At 35.4% G+C, this 17,148-nt stretch overlaps 1 protein-coding gene across 1 annotated transcript in view; it reads right to left on the reverse strand.

The window, feature by feature from the left end:
* Positions 1-3,490: 3,490 nt before the first annotated feature.
* The window catches only part of Cap-G (Chromosome associated protein G), an 86,097-nt gene continuing 72,439 nt past the window's right edge, over positions 3,491-17,148 (reverse strand). The window contains exons 16-19 of the mRNA XM_090384402.1: positions 14,081-14,245; positions 9,395-9,670; positions 9,230-9,305; positions 3,491-3,576 (exon numbers count right to left, since the gene is read on the reverse strand). Of these exons, the coding sequence (XP_090240528.1) occupies positions 3,491-3,576; positions 9,230-9,305; positions 9,395-9,670; positions 14,081-14,245 (603 nt within the window). The remainder of the gene's footprint in view (positions 3,577-9,229; positions 9,306-9,394; positions 9,671-14,080; positions 14,246-17,148) is intronic.

Consider the following 17,148-nt stretch of genomic DNA (forward strand, 5'->3'; position numbering starts at 1 on the left):
CAGCGTGCGCGTGTTGGGACACGGTATAAAAAACACCTGATACTGAGTTCCGTTAATCAGTGTTACTCTTGTTCTTCAGATGGGAAAGGCTGTGGACTTAAGCAAGTTTGACAAAGGCCAAATTACAATGGCCAGATGACTGGGTCAGAGCATATCTGAAATGGCATAGCTAGTGGGGTGCTCATGGTCAGCACTTACCGAAAGTGGTCTGAGGAAGGATAACCCATGAACCGCTGGCGAGGTGTTGGACGACCACGGCTCATCAATGCTTGAAGGCTCTCCTGGATGGTACACGGCAACAGAAGGGTGACTGTAGTGCAACTCACCGGTAATTGGAATGCTGGTGATGGGAGTAATGTGTCACAACACAAGTACATTGAACCCTACTGAAAATGGGGCTGTGCAGCTGCAGGCCACTCCGAGTGCCCATGTTAACCATGGTTCACCAGCAACAGTGCCTACAATGGACATGTGAGCATCGAAACTGGACCTTGAGTGATTGGAAGGTTGTCTAGTCCAATGAATCACATTTCCTGTTGCACTATGTGGACGACTGGGTATGTGTACGTCATTTACCTGGTGACAGCGCCCAGATGCACAGTGGGACAAAAACAATCCAGTGGCGGCGGTGTCATGCTTTGGACGATGTTCTGCTCGGATGCCCTGGGTCCAGTCATTCTGCATCTACCACCCACCTAAACATCATTGCTGACCAGGTACACCCTTTCATGGCAATGGTCTTTCCCCCCCCCACTGGCAGTGCCGTCTTTCAGCAGGATAATGCACCATGCAACACTGCCCAGATTGTTCGACACTGGTTCGCGAAACATGAGGAAGACTTCCAGGTATTGCTCTGGCCTCCAAATTCCCCAGACATCGAGCATCTGTAGTTTGTGTTGGAACAGCAACTCCGATCTGCAGCATCTCAACTATGGACCTTACAGGAGTTGAAGGATCTGCTGGTTACACGTTGGTACCAGATACCATGAGACACGTTTAGAAATATTGTAGTGTCCATGCCTTGCCAAGTATGAGCTGCTTTGGCTCATCAGTGTATATATATATATATATCAATAATAGGAACAATTTATAAATATTTTATATAAAGTAATATAATATAATACAATATAATCCAGATCAGATTAATGCCATCTATATTAGATTGTACATTACATCCGTCGTAATATATTTTATTATAGCTTTAGTAAAATAGGTACATGCTATTTAATCGTATATTATGTTAGTTATGTTGGTAGAGGCCGAAAATATAAAACAGAATCTATATAAATATACGAACATATGTAATTTAACATGCTGACCAAAATATACCTGTAGATCAAATCACCCAAGTAACTATAATAGCCAATACTGGCCAAGGTTTGGTCATGGAGGCCGGTATTGGCTATTATAATTACTTGGGTGATTTGATCTACAGGTATATTTTGGTCAACATGTTAAATTACATATGTTCGTATATTTATATAGATTCGGTTTTATATTTTCAGCCTCTACCAACATAACTAACATAATATACGATTAAATAGCATGTACCTATTTTACTAAAGCTATAATAAAATACATATATACAGGTGACCCCCGCTTAACGCTGATAATTCGTTCCGGAAAAACAGAGCGCTAAGTGAATCCGCGCTAAGCGAGCGCCCCATTCCCATAAGGTAACATATGTATTTGTAGGTTGTGGTCGGTGCCATAGGATATTTCCTAATCAATAATAAACGGTAGTGAAAAGATGCACAGATGTCGGTCAAAATATTTAATATTCAAATATTTGTACATATAAAATATTCTGCATTACATACATATATAATTATGTGGTAACTACTTACATAACAAAATTAAACTTAAAATTCCAATTAAAATCATGAATTTAATTGATCTAAATTGATTTTAATTTAATTGATGAATTTAATCATGAAAAATGTGTCGATTTTGGGTTGGCATTTTCTACTAAATAAACTAAAAGGGGTATTAATTTTAAATCCCCTGCAGCGTTACCACCCAACAATAAAGTCACCCAATCCTTTGCCGCTTTGAAACCTGGCATGTTTTTTTTTTCTTCTTTCAATATGAAACTTCTTTTAGGCATTCATTTCCACAAAAGTCCTGCTTCATCTATGTTATAAACTTGTTGAGAAGTATAACACATAATACCTCTCTTCAATAATTTTAACAAGTTCTTTTTTGAAAGTTTCCGTTCCTTGATCTGCACTTGCGGCTTCTCCCTAGATTTTAAATCTATTCAACCAGCCCTTACCAGTTTTAAATGGTTCCACTTTTTTTTTTTTTAGGTGAGTTTTCTTCAGATCATCATATTGGCTAATCTCTCTCTCTGTTTTATAATATTTAACTTAACTGAATTCTGCATTGGATATTATCTTCAATAAAATTAGTTCTTTCCGTTTTAATCCTAATAGTCGGACTAGCCCTAGTTGCTTGCAGTGGAACAGCTATCTTTCCTGCTGCTAAAATTAATTCTTTATTTTTTTATAATTGTTATTACAGTTAAACTTGCAAGTCCTAAATTATGGCACACATCCGCTTGTCGTTGACCAGAATCGATTCGCTTCAAAACGTCTAATTTAATTTTCAAATTCAGTCTTTTTCTTACATTTATAGTCCTTGTACTGCGTCCAAACATTGTTGCCTTTTCATTCTTATCGGCCATTATTAACTCTTCGAAAATGTAACTGCGTTGGTTGCATTAATTATGATACAATGTTCGAGTAAACTGTCCGTTACGCACGCTGTCTAATACTGTACTGAGTTATGATTAGTCTTTGGATAAATGCATATAACACAAATATTACAAGTAATATACTTGATAATTTTTTAAAATGTCGATCTTGGAACTACGTAACAAGTCACCGTACTGCATTAAATTAGCATGCGAGAAAATTTCACCGAGCGTGGGAAACGTTTTAATATTGTTTTGCTATTCATTTTCAAGTTATCGACTCCATCAAATGAAACGATTTCGTTAAATATGCCAAAAATGCAATCTGTAAAAGAGCGTTATAGTCAGATACGGGTTATAATATAAGAACAGCGTTATAGCGAATTAGCTTAAAGCGAACCGCGTTATAACGGGGGCCTGCTGTATATATATAGAGAGATTGTTCTAGGTTAATGGTAAACAGGCTTTACATGTCTGTGATATAGATTTAATAATCTATATCCCCAAAAATTTTCTTTATTTCATAAAATTTTAAAAATGGTATAAAGAGAATCTAGTTCATAACAATGAAAAGGATCTGGCTTTATTAAAGAGCAGTGGATCCAAATGAACCATAAAAATTTCTTACAAAGGACCTGCTTCACAAAATTTTATCACTGGTGACATTCACATTAACATTCAGCCAGTAACATTCACATTACCAACTAAATTAATGAATTAATAATAATAAAAAAGAAAAACGGTGAAAATATATTACAACATAATCAATTACAATTATATAAATTGACAGAACTCTTATTTCAAACTTCTCCGTTGTAAACCATACATTTTCTTTGGAGGTGTTGTCTTGGTATATCTCCTGACAGGACATGATAAGGGGACTGCAAAATAAAAAAAAAACATTTTTAAATTCAGCAGATAATACTGAAAATAAATAGGTGGAGAAAAGCAAGTAATAGGAGAATGATTCATCATACAGCTTCTGCAGAGAGAGAATTAATGAGGATAAACTGGCGAGGGGAAGAAATGATTTTCTTTTTATCTTTTACATAAACTTTTAATTGTTATCTACACAGAATTGCAAGTTAGGTTCATGCTGATAATAGTATTTTAGTTTATTACATAGCAAGATATGAATATATAAATAAAAATTGATGTAATGGGAGCTTACATAAGGTAAAAAATATTTTGCATACAGGAATTCCTTCCCAACCACAGGTTTACAGAAACACAATCTGCATTTTTTTTTTTTAAACATACATGGTGATTCAGTCAAATCTGCTTAAACAAAAGATTACAAATAATTATTACTTCAGCCCCCATATATCGTGGGGCATGTCTAATGGGTAGTGCAGAAGGCAGAATTTGTTTATACTCTATCCCCAGTGGTTCCAAAACTTGTCACTCAAGTCACACTTGGAAGAACACTCCTTAGGTATGAATTGACTATATCGTTAAAAATGCTAAAAATGCTATATTCAATGCGTATCTAAATAGTGATCACTACTGCACTCAGTGGAGCTTTTCCTATCTTGTGGTACAATCGAAGGTTACAGCTTACTTTGCGGACCACTGCAATCTACCTTCTCAATGACACACTTGCCAGTATTATATAGTTCTGCACATGGATTTGTTGCCATCTCTCCGTTCATGTTTATAATAACATTTATGCTTTTCACAAACATATCTTGGACTTGTTTTCATCAACTTGAAAGAATCCCAGGTTTCACTGTATAAAATGAAGGTGTGGCCGGCCCCTTTGAAATATAAAATAAAATTTTTTTTTACAATTCACAAAACACAAAATTCTATTACAGTGCCCTCTGCGGCTGTGAGAACTTTAAAATTATGGATAAGAAGATGCCAACTGCTCTTTCTGAGCGATTACAGCTACACAAAATGCCTTATTCAGGAAGCTTTCAGAGTTTGCTTTGTATTCATTCTGCACAATTTTGCCTTAGCCATGGGTGAGTCCTTTTGTGTGAATGCTTGTATACACCAGTGCCATTATCGGACTTTAGCCTAGGGGGTCCCAAATTTTTTCTACCCACAACCCCAAAATTATACATCACAATCACACATGACCCCATATATTTATTTGCCTTTGAATGTTCCATGACTTCACAAAACATCACCAAGACCTATCCATTTATCATTATTATTGTTAATTCAAAAACACTAAATGTCATTTCATAATAAATATTTTACAGAGGCCCCAAAAATAATTTTTCTTAGGGCCCACATATCCTCAAGTTAGGCCCTGAGGCAGTCAACATTTTTTTTTGTATGTATGTGCGGTTTTTCCCTAAATCCTTATTTTCTACTACAGGACCATCATCTTTATCAACTGTGGTGCTTTTCAGGAGCATATCCCCTACAGTTGGCAAGGGATTACTTCATTATAATCATATTTTAATTCTAATTAAAACTCCTCTAAAATCTTCATAAATATGAAATATACCTGTGAAATAGTAATAGAGGCATGTGATGCAAGAAAGCAAGTGTATGAGCTTATGTAGCATCAGCGAGAAAAAAAAAAAATATATTCACACAATCATTCCCTCCAAAAGTCTGTCCAGTTCCTTGAATTTATTTAAGTTATCAATTTCCACAATGACGGATGGAAGTTTGTTCCAGCAATTAACCACCTGCTGGCTAAAGGCAAATTTCCGCACATCTATTCTACAACTCAATTTGAATTTATGGGGGCCATAAATTCAAACTGAGTTGTAAATTCAAATTTAAATAAGGGGGCATAAATTCAAATTTCCTCAATTTGAATTTATGCCCCCCTTATGTTTGTAATCTCAGCAAATGGAAGAATCCCATCAGAATTCAGCGTGCTCAACCCATTCAAGGCCTTATACACCTCAATCAGATCACCTCACAGGTGCCTAGTCTCCATCTGCTGCAATTTGCAGAACTTAAGCCTCTCTTGGTAAGAGGATCCCTCATTAATCTTGTTGCCCTTCTCTGTACATGCTCAAGCAAATCTACATCCTTCCTAAAATGAGGCCTCCAGACCTGTACACAGTATTCAAGGCGTGGCCTGACCATTGACTTATACAAAGGGATAATCACCTCCTTTTCCCTGATAGAAAAATTCCTGTATATCATTGATCATTGACAAAACCCTATGACCTGCTCTTGCAGCCTGTCTGCATTACTCAGAAAACTTCATATCTGACTGCACAATTACTCCCAGGTCTTTTTCATTTTCTACCACCTTAAGTGTAGTACCACACAGTTGGCATGTTTCTCTGGGGTTACTTCTACCCATATGCAGTATTTTGCATTTGTCAATGTTAAACTTCAGTTGCCACGTCTCAGCCCATCTTCCCAACTTTTCTAGATCCTGTTGCAGTAGCACACTGCCATTACTGTCATTAACAACCCTGCCAACCTTTGTATCATCTGCAAACTTCATCACTAATCCTGATATACCTTCATCATTATCATTGATAAATATACAAAACAACAGTGGGCCCAACTACACTTAAAACATTAGTCCACGAAGAGAAGCATCCATAAGTTAGAGAGACTGACACAAAATATAATCCAGTCTCATAACATTATTTACTATGGGGAAATTATTTCTGAGATACTGTTACAATTTACAGAAATGAATTACTTGTAACTTGAGAGATCCTGTAATTTTTGTTGTTTACATTAATTTACATTATGGAAGTGGATTCATTAACAATTCCTGGAAGGAAACAAACTCTCATAAACTACAGTTCACCTTCTACATCATCATAATAACAACCCTACATTATTATTCTCTTGCAGAAACGTGAGAAAATTACAATAATAAACATTTTCTGAAAATTATAAAACAATTATGTGTGAAAGGAATAAATCCATTTTGTCATTACAACAGGTTTTGGTGTTAAACGCCACATCTCTTTCAACAACCTTACCTTAAAACAGGAACTAGCAAACCATTTGGGATCGACTGGAATTAAAAGCATATTTTGGTTGATCACGGTACATAGAGAAAAAGAAAAAAAACAAAAACAAAAACAACCACCTCTATCAGATCAAAATGTAGATAACTGAGTTAGATTAATTGTTCAAAACTGTATTCCAACCTTCACAAATTTTGTGGATAAAACCAATGCCTAAAATTTCATTAATTACTTGCCTAATTTAGTTCTTAAGTTTATTTAAAAATTTTATGTACACTCCTGTGATGGAAAAGGTTTGTGGTCCCCTACCCTAAGATGTATTTGTGATTTTTTAATCTGCATGAAAAGGGTAAAATATTTTGATATATTCAAGCCTGATGTACCCAAGTGGTCAGGAGTGCGAGTGCAATAGCACATACTCTTTGAATGGACTGAGGTTCAAGCCTGTGACTGCTAAATATGATTAACATTTGTTGTTGTTATTTGATTTTTAGGAGCATTAGCAACTAAGGCCATATTGTTCCAGGGATGTGCGGTGGTCATTCCCTGACCTTTCCACATCCTCCATATTTGGTGGCTCATGGGCTCGAACCCTGGTCTAATCAAGAAGCGTGTGCTACGCACTGCTGCTCCTGCCCACCTGGCTATGGAGGTGCCATTAACATTTGTACTGATTGATTTACTGTAAACTCCACTGACCTGGTGGTCATGCTGGAGTATAAACAAGAACATTATATATGCTGCTTGGATAACCTCTTTTATATAATATTTCATTTTGTGAAGTGGCGTGACAGTGCCCAATCACAACACACAGGATTTTACGTACCATATTTGCCAGACAATAAGATGCATCCAGATGTCAGGAGAAGTTTAGAAAAAATATTTTATTGCATATATCTGAAATACAAATTCACAAGTAAAGTTCTCATTTTCTTGGTTGGGAGAGGACCAAAATATCTTTCAGCTGCCCTGTTTCCATTTCTTTGGCATAATTTAACACCTTCAATTTTAAGCCAACAGTGTACATAAATCTTGTCTGTCTCATATCCATTTCATCAGGGCCACAAATTCATCATAAATTAAAACTATTGTACTGCATAACACACGAGGTACTAATGAGATGTATTTTTCTCTCTATCTCTACTGATGACTCATTGGTTTATACTCATTAATCAATAATCCCAAGAAGGGATTATTGATTCTTGAAAGTTGCAAATAAGGTCCTGGTTGCTAATATCAGAATTCAGACTGATTGCATTACTTATTGTTACATAAGTAGATCCCTGCAGGAAGAAGTGGGGGAAGGTGGCAGTGTATCTTATGTATTGAATATAAGGCAAAGCTACATGGTAATTCCCTGTAATCCTTTCAGAAAAAGGTTTCTAGAAGAAAGTAGGTTTAATTTTTTTTAAGTGTTAATAAAGGACGAGCTGTAGTGAGACACATGCCCTCACTTCGATATGCTAGGCAATAACAGTGATTGCCAGCCTTTTCCTACTATAGTGGCATATCCATAAGCTATCAGAATCAGTATGTCCCACTAGTGACCATGCCACCAAATGTTTTTTTCTAAGTAAAAGAATTAATATATGCACAAAGAGCTTATAATAAAAAAATTTAAACAATTTTATGTTTATAAAATAAATTTAGTATTAGCATTCGTAGAGGCATATGATGCAAGAAAGCAAGCTTATATAGCATCAGACAAAAAAACACCCCTTCCATTTCACCTATTCATTCACTCCAAATGCTTGTCTAGTTCTGCCTTGAACTTATTTAACTTGTCGACCTCCACTACGACAGGTGGAAGTATATCAACCACCTGCTGGCTAAAGGCAAATTTTCACACATCTATTCTACAATTATCTTTCCTCAATTTGAATTCATGCTCCTTCAGGTGAGTAATCTGAGCAAGAGGAAGAATCCCATCAGCATTGAGCCCGCTCAACCATTCAAGGCTTTATACATCTCAATCAGATCACCTCGCAGGTGCCTAGTCTCCAGATGCTGCAATTTGCACGACTTGTCTTTCTTGCTAACAGCAACCTTCTGCTCCATTCACCAATCTCGTTGCCCTTTTTTAATTTAATAATTATATTAATTCTAATTTAATATAACTTAACAAATAAATGTTTCTCTTTACAGAATGGACATCATGAGGAACTCATTAATCCTTTGTTTGTTAAATTAAGCTAAAAAGTGGTAAAATAGTGGTAAATAATGGGTTCCATCACATTACAATCTGGGTTATAATTTTTGATAAACAAAAGCAAATTTAAATTGCATACCCATTTTTGATTGTTTATGCGTAATTTTTTTTTCTCATCGGTATTTTTTTTTTTCTCATTCACTACAAAAGAGCTGTGCATAATGTGTGTTACAAGGTTGGATAACTCTTCAGTATGCAGTCTAATCTAAAAAAAAAAAAAAGCATGCTCTTGTTCTGACCATAAGATGCAGAGGAATTTTAGCTAATGTTTTCCAGGAAGAAAAAAGGCACTTATGATCTGGCAAATACAGTAATTGTCTTAGCATTTCTTTTTGCAAATTTCAGTTTTTTAGGTGTTACATTTTCACTTTTTTTTAAAACTCTAAAATTATTTTATTACTAAAACATGATCCTTACCTTGAGGTGCAAAAAACCTGCCTTTTGAACGAGTTAAAGGTGTAGCTAATGGCTCCAAAAATAAATCTTCACTTGTCTGAAAACATAAAAAAATTATATTATTATTAAGCACTTAATATAATTTAAAATGTTGAGAATCAAGTGATAATGTTCAAAAGAATTTACCTCAGTAAGGTTTCCTTCATCAGATATTGCAGTATCTGCACTAACTTGAGATAAAGTGTCAACATCGGCATTTTCAGAATTACTATTTTTGCAGCTGTCACCCATTTCTTCCGATGGAGGTTCCACTTCAATACTAGTAATCTGTGATACGTTATTTCCGCTGGATGTTATTTGCATTGTATTTTCCATGGATAATTGAGATATATTAGGTATAAGTTGATGGACTTTATCTTGAAATTTTTCAAATATTTTTGTAGAATATTTATCTTTCACTCTCTAAACAGAAGGGCAGAAAAAGAAATTTCAAAAGAAAAGTGATTATCTAACTAGTATTTGGATAAAATATATATACACACAATAAGAAATTCTTAATCTTCAATTAAAAAATTAAGCATCTATTAGGGGATATAAAATATCCCAATCAAGCATTCAACATTTATTTCTAACTCGATAAAAATCTGAATGCAAATAAGTTGTTGCATTAATAGATGTATTATATCTCATCCAAAACAATCAGCTGATTGATATCAATAAGCATTGTGTAACTGTGTTTTTAAGACAGTAAAATTTTCACCCTTTGACTCTTTCAGCAGTACATATGTAGATGTTTGTTTGTTGTTTGGTTTTTAGGAGCATTAGCAACTAAGGCCATATTGCTCTGGGATATGTGGTGGTCATTCCCTGACCTTTCCGCATCTTCCGTATTTGGTAGTGACGGGCTCGAACCCCGGTCTAATCAAGAAGCGTGTGCTATGCACTGCTGCTCCTTCCCACATGGTTATGGTTCGTTCGTTATTTGGTTTTTTAGGAGCATTAGCAACTAAGGCCATATTGCTCCGGGATATGCGGTGGTCATTCCTTGACCTTTCCGCATACTCCGTATTTGGTGGTGACGGGCTCGAACCCCGGTCTAATCAAGAAGCATGTGCTACGCACTGCTGCTCCTTCCCACCTGGCTACGGAGGCGCCCCATGGTTATGGAGGCGCATATGTAGATGTACATATGTACATGTTTAAAGGTAATTTCAACGACATTTCAAATAATATGTCTGTTAATGTAACAACTGTCTTTAAATCTTCTACTGTTGCTGTCATCTCTTTTCTGCATTTAAAACTAATAATTACAGACAGTTTTAATAGATGGCAGCATAGAACTAGCTTGGAAAATCAGGAGATCACAACCAATAGCCTCAGTTGTCTGATTTAGGTGCAAAACTGAATCAAGATCAAGCTATGATAAATAGATATACAGCGATTAGTTTTTTCCTCATTATTTTATAATTAAAAAAATTGATTTTGACTTTTGATATTAAGGTTCAGCAATTAATGTTCAGCAATTGAGTTGACAATAAGAACAAATTAATATTAAAACATTTAATAAATAAACTTATTTATTGCTGCCACGTACACTACATGTATAACAGCGACATGGCCAGGAGTTTTACATTATATATGTGATTAAATTGGTAAAAAATTACAGTTACATGGGAAATTAAGTTACACAAAATTAAACATGTAAAAATGAAATTATAATAATAGGAAAATATAAAGAGGAACTGAACGTTGTAACCCAGTTTGAAGGGATTTATCCCAGTTCAACAGATGCAATCCACTCAAGGAGAATGTGACGGTATTTGTAGTCGGTAGCCATTTTCTGTAGGTTGACTCCAAGACGGAGCAGTGCCTGGGCAGGTAGGAACTGACTACACAGTTTCAACCAGTTGTATCTGAGGATTAGTGTGGGGTCTGAACTCAAGGATGGCAGAGGATTGTGCCACTGACAGAAATCCCACATGTTTGGGGCGTTTATCACTCCTATTAATTGTGTAAAACAGCTATAAGACCTGTTTTACACAATTTGGATGGAGACAATGAACCAGATGACTGAGTTTGATGGCAAGACTCGGAATGACTGTGGAGATCAGCAACTTAGTAACCCACACATGAAGTGACATGTTCATCCTTGGAAACCACACTTTTATCTCAAGAGGAACAAAACAATTGTGTTTTTCATCTGCACTTAACTAAAAATCAAGCTGAAATTTTGGCATCTAGGCTGAAAGGCAGAATATCTTGCAAGAGGATGTCATATTATGCTATTTTTGTAAATATCAGCAAACAGTTATACATTTATTTTCTCAAGAAGGTAATTTGGTTTACTGCAGTGGTGTAACTCTAATGGATGTTCCAGGACACCGCACAATCCAGTTGAATGGCAGTTATTCACTGATTCCTCAGAAGCAAGCTCCATATCATAAATACATTACCATCAGTACCCATAGCATATGCTGCACAAACGAAAGAAACCTATAACATGAAACTTCTCTTGACGAGCATCAAGTATGTGCAGTTTACTTGACATATATGTGGTGATCTTAAAGTGATTGCTCTTTTACTAGGCCTACAACTTTGCTATACCAAATATTGTCACCTTATTTGTGAATGGGGACAGTAGAGATATGAAAAACCATTATTTTAAAAAACAATGGTCTCAAACAAAAGAACTGATTCCAGGAAAGAAAAATGTTGCAAATAAACCATTTTCTTCCGATAAAGTTTTATTACCACCACTGCATATTAAACTTGTTTAATGAAAAAAATTTTTAAAGCAACAGATTGAAATGGAGCAGGTTTTCTCAAAAATTTACTGACTACAATAAATTTTTCTCGAAAAAAAAATTACTGGGGTTTACTGTGTAATAGAAGCATAATTGTTATACAATGCAATTAAATCTATTACTTAAATGTAACTGAGGAGTAATTTTCAAAATTTTATATGGTTCAAAATATTCAAGTTTCTCTGCTTCTACAGTGTAAGCAAATATCTTCTGCAAATTTAGTTGGATTTCTACTTGGTATACAGAACTGGCTCACATTGTTGATGCCAGAAAAATATAATGAATTCATAAACAAATAAACTTTTTTTGCTCTTCCTTCTTGGCAGAGAGTGGATAATAGGAACTGAATACAAGATTAGTTTTTAGAAAATCGGGTTAAATTAACAATATTTCAAATGGTTTATATTGCGTTTTTAACTTGGGCCTTTTATATAATGTATTAACCGGATCAACTGGATGTGGGCATTGAAGAATTTTCCTACAAAAAGGTGAGATGTTCTCTTATATTTAACAATATTATTTATGTAGGAAAGATCGAGCTTTATTGCTCTTATATTTTGTGATGTAAACTGGTTTGTACAATGCCAGGATTAATGACACTCTAAAGAATTTTAACCAAGAAATCTTTAAATAGAACCAAGCAATAAAATTTAAGATTGATTGATTGGTTAAACATCATTTAGTGTACAGAGGATAAATTAAAAAAAATGAAAAGGGTTCAGATTAATTTGCAATTTCAGAATATGCACTACTTGTAGCAAAAAATGTAAAGTATTTTTTAAAAGTAAAGTTTTCAATTTTTTTATATTGTCCAGGTACTTTCTTTTTTTGCAACTTTTTCATTGTGCCTCCTTTTGAATGTAATTTTATCTTGGAATTTGCAGTTTTCTTTAAAAGTCTTTCTGTTATACATACATATATATATATATATATATTCATCTATTTAGTGACTGCACAGGAACATATTTGGGATTTCGTAATGAAAATGCATTACATGTTTTTTTTAAGATGTCAGTAATACCCAGATAATAAGATTTTAATTTTCTATACAGGGTGTTTCAGTTAAACGTTTCAGAACTTCTAAGAGGGGTAGGGTACATCCTGACAACTCGAAATCATATAGCAATGTGGGGTCGGAAATGCTTTCCTGAAGCGGTATTGTACACAGAAGTCGTCGTGCAGCACAGATTCGATTTTCGGTCAATGAATGGGCCGGTATTATGGGAGATCACCTCATCGGACCTTACCTGTTACCATGTCGTCTAACCGGACCTATCTACTTGATCTTTCTGCAGCAAGTATTGCCACAACTTTTGAGAGATGAACAGATTTCTGCATCGACGCAACAGACAATGTGGTTCCAACACGATGGAGCCCCTGCCCATTATAGCGGAGATGTTCGTAACTACCTGGATGTCACATTTGGTCAACAGTGGATCGGACATGGTGGTCCCGTGCGTTGGCCTGCTCGGTCACCCGACCTATCATGTCTTGATTTTTATTTCTGGGGTCATATGAAATCGCTAGTTTATGACACCCCTGTTGACAATGCTGAGGAGCTGGTTGCAAGAATCGCAGTAGCTGCCGAAGAAATTCGAAATTCGCCTGGAGTATTCCAGAATGTTCGGATGTCCATGCGTCGGAGATGTGAGGCGTGCATTGTAGCCTGTGGAAGAAACTTCGAACACTTACTTTAATCCATGTACCTTTTGCTTCTTTTCATGTATTATTAAAACGATTTCTCACTTACGGTCTCTTTTCTTTATGGTGCTTCTGTGTACAACACCGCTTCAGGAAAGCATTTCCGACCCCACATTGCTATATGATTTCGAGTTGTCAGGATGTACCCTACCCCTCTTAGAAGTTCTGAAACGTTTAACTGAAACACCCTGTATATTAATTCTGTAGAAAAGTAGCACATAATATGCATGTCATAATAAAAGTAATATCTAGTATACATTATAAAAGTCAGCATTTTCTACTGTAATCTACAATAATCAACTTCAATTATGCTTTTATCAGAAAAAAGTATACGAAAGAAATAAAACAACATCATTGTACTTCTTACCTTTTTAATTCGCCGAATCAAAATTGCAAGATCTTTAAGAGAAGAATGTGATGTTATTTCCAATTGATCAAGAGCTTTTGCAAGAGTTCTTACATTAAAAGAATGAGGATTTTTAAGGATTTCATTGCATATCTGAAGTGCTAAACGGTCATGAACAGTACTTTCCTATGGGAGAGGGGAGAAAAAAATTCGAAACTGGCATTTTTACAAATATGACAAAAAGGAAAAAACAACAAAAAACTGAAACACCTATACAAGTACAAGAGTAATTTAAAATTCAAAACTAAATATATATAGTATATATAACTATTAAATGCTGACTAGTCTACTAACATAACACAGTGGGTAATTCCATTCAACAGTTATAACTGAATAGTTAAATATTCTTCCCTTATGTTATTTTCCAACAGTAAAACATTTACTGTCTTTTAGAAAATAAGCAGGATACTATTTAAATGCAGGTAAGAAAATAGTTTGAGAGAATAAAACTACACTGTACTAGATTTTTCTGTCATAACTACCCGGGGAAATTAGTAAAGTAAATAATGTCATTTTTAACCAAATGACATCAACCAATAAGTGAAACTATTATTTATTAAAAACTTGTAGGCCCTGTTGTGACTGGCTGCAGCCTATTTGGGTCACTCATCAGATAATACGTACCCTCAATTCATGACTGAGGTGAGCAGTGAATACTGAATATAAACAAGCAGCTAAAGCAGCGTTTGGAAATAAAAACTCCAATTGAAGACATAACCTCTATTAAAAGTTACATAATTTAACTACTAATAGGAGCTTTATTATATAAATAATGAAAGTTACGTTTTAATTGGAAGTTTTCTTCCAGACACCACTTGGTTGTGCATTTAGATTCAATAAATTTATTCACCACTTGATATAAAGTAGCTAACTGAGGCCACATGTTGTCTGATGAGTCACCCAAACAGGGTCCAAAATTGGTCACAACAGTACCTTTGAGTTTTTAATGACTAATGAATTCACCTACTGGGTGATATTATTTGATTAGTTACTTTAGGTTATCTCCTTTAGAGGCCTCTGTAGCAGAGTAGTCAGGAGAAGGAGCGGAATAGCACACGATCTTTGAGTAGACCGGGGTCCAAGTCTCTGACTGCTAAATACGACCAATCTGCCAACCTACACTGGACCAGTGTGGCAGATTATGGTCCATTTCCCTCAACATGAATTGTTGAGGTTTCCATCCTGCAGTGGGTTGATAATGGCTGCAGTTATTTAGGTTAACTCATGGATAAACATAATCATGTCTATAGAGCCAAAGCTTAAGCTATCATAGGAGGGTTAAAGGTGATCCTAGACAGTCACAACAGAAAAATAATGCAGTGTAGCATTATTTTTCTCAAATTAATGTTTATTATTTGTTCACTGTTAAGGGTCATGTAACCGAGTGGTCAGTTGCAGTGTGCAATAGCACATGCTCTTTGAGCAGACTGCTAAATACGATCAATCTGCCAACCAGCACTGGACCAGTGTGGCAGATTATAGTCCATTCTCTCAACATGACTTGTTGAGAAAGCCTCTATCCTCCGTGCATTGACGATGGCTGCATACTTATTTGTTCAATACACTCTTACATTAAGCTGCAGTGTCCAGTAAGTAGACTTAATTACAGCTAAAAAATTACAATGAAAAATTATAGCATTGATTAAAACAAAGAATTGGCCACAATATGACTGGCATGAAGAGGTATCAAAAAATTAAAAAAAAAAAGGACAATGACTGACTAAAAAAAATGTACTAATATATTTAATCTCAAAATAAATAGTGTTAAAAATATATTAAAAAATATGTTAAAATTATCAGTAAGGAGCAAGGCTACTCTTTATCTCTGAATTAGTTTGATAAAGTGCTTACTGAACTTCACAATTGGTTTAGGCATGGCAATTTTCAGTGTGATTTTACATTAAATTGTAGATTTGATAATAGAGAGCTATTAAGTGCTCGATAATTCCCCTATTCTATTATATCATGAAATAACATTACCTTTATTTTAGATATAGGAAGCTTCTTTTCCAACCAACTCTCCTAGTCCAACGCACTAATAATTCTTTGGGAAGGCGATATCAATTTTACAAAACAGGTGGGACATCTTCCCCACTGTCAAAACTGTAGTGTTCAGACCCCTCGGTCTCAACATTGAGCACTCAAGACTTATGTCTTCAAACACCACCTCTGGCAGCAAGGAAACCATTACGTGGATTGACATAAAATTCAATTTTGAAGGTCTAAACCGCTTAATAAATATGGACTGATTATTTTCTTCGGTCCTGTAGCTTGACATTAGAGTTAAATTTAGTGGTCTAAAAAGTTTAATGGATATGGGGGGATTATTCTCTACATTATCCTCTACAAGGAATGTAGAGAATAATCCCTCCATATCCGTTAAACTTTTTAGACTCCTAAATTTAACTCTAATGTCAACCGAAAGGACCGAAGAAAATAATCGGTCCATATTTATTAAGCAGTTTAGACCTTCAAAATTGAATTTTATGTCAATCCACGTAATGGTTTCCTTGCTGCCAGAGGTATGGTGTTTGAAGACAGAAGTCTTGAGTGCTCAATGTTTGAGACCAAGGGGTCTGAACACTACAGTTCTGACGGTGGGTGTTGTTATTTGGTTTTTAGGAGCATTAGCAACTAAAGCCATATTGCTCCGGGATATGCGGTGGTCATTCCTTGACCTTTCCGCATACTCCGTATTTGGTGGTGACGGGCTCGAACCCCGGTCTAATCAAAAAGCGTGTGCTACGCACTGCTGCTCCTTCCCACCTGGCTACGGAGGCGCCACCCTCTGACGGTGGGGAAGATGTCCCACATGTTTTGTAAAATTGATATCTAAAATAAAGATAATTCTTGTTGCATTCAGCGTCTTTAATGAATTGACAATAATTTGTTTAATTTTCAGTTTGCGGAGGGGGATCAGATAAAAGGTTAGATACATTACAGGTGGGGGGGGATTAAAAACTGTGTTATGTTAGTGAATGACCCTAATTTTCCAATACATTTTTACTATTAATATTGCTTATTGAGAA

This window comes from Mastigoproctus giganteus, chromosome 11, assembly GCF_048544385.1.
Source record: "Mastigoproctus giganteus isolate SK-2022 chromosome 11, ASM4854438v1, whole genome shotgun sequence".
Taxonomy (NCBI): domain Eukaryota; kingdom Metazoa; phylum Arthropoda; class Arachnida; order Uropygi; family Thelyphonidae; genus Mastigoproctus; species Mastigoproctus giganteus.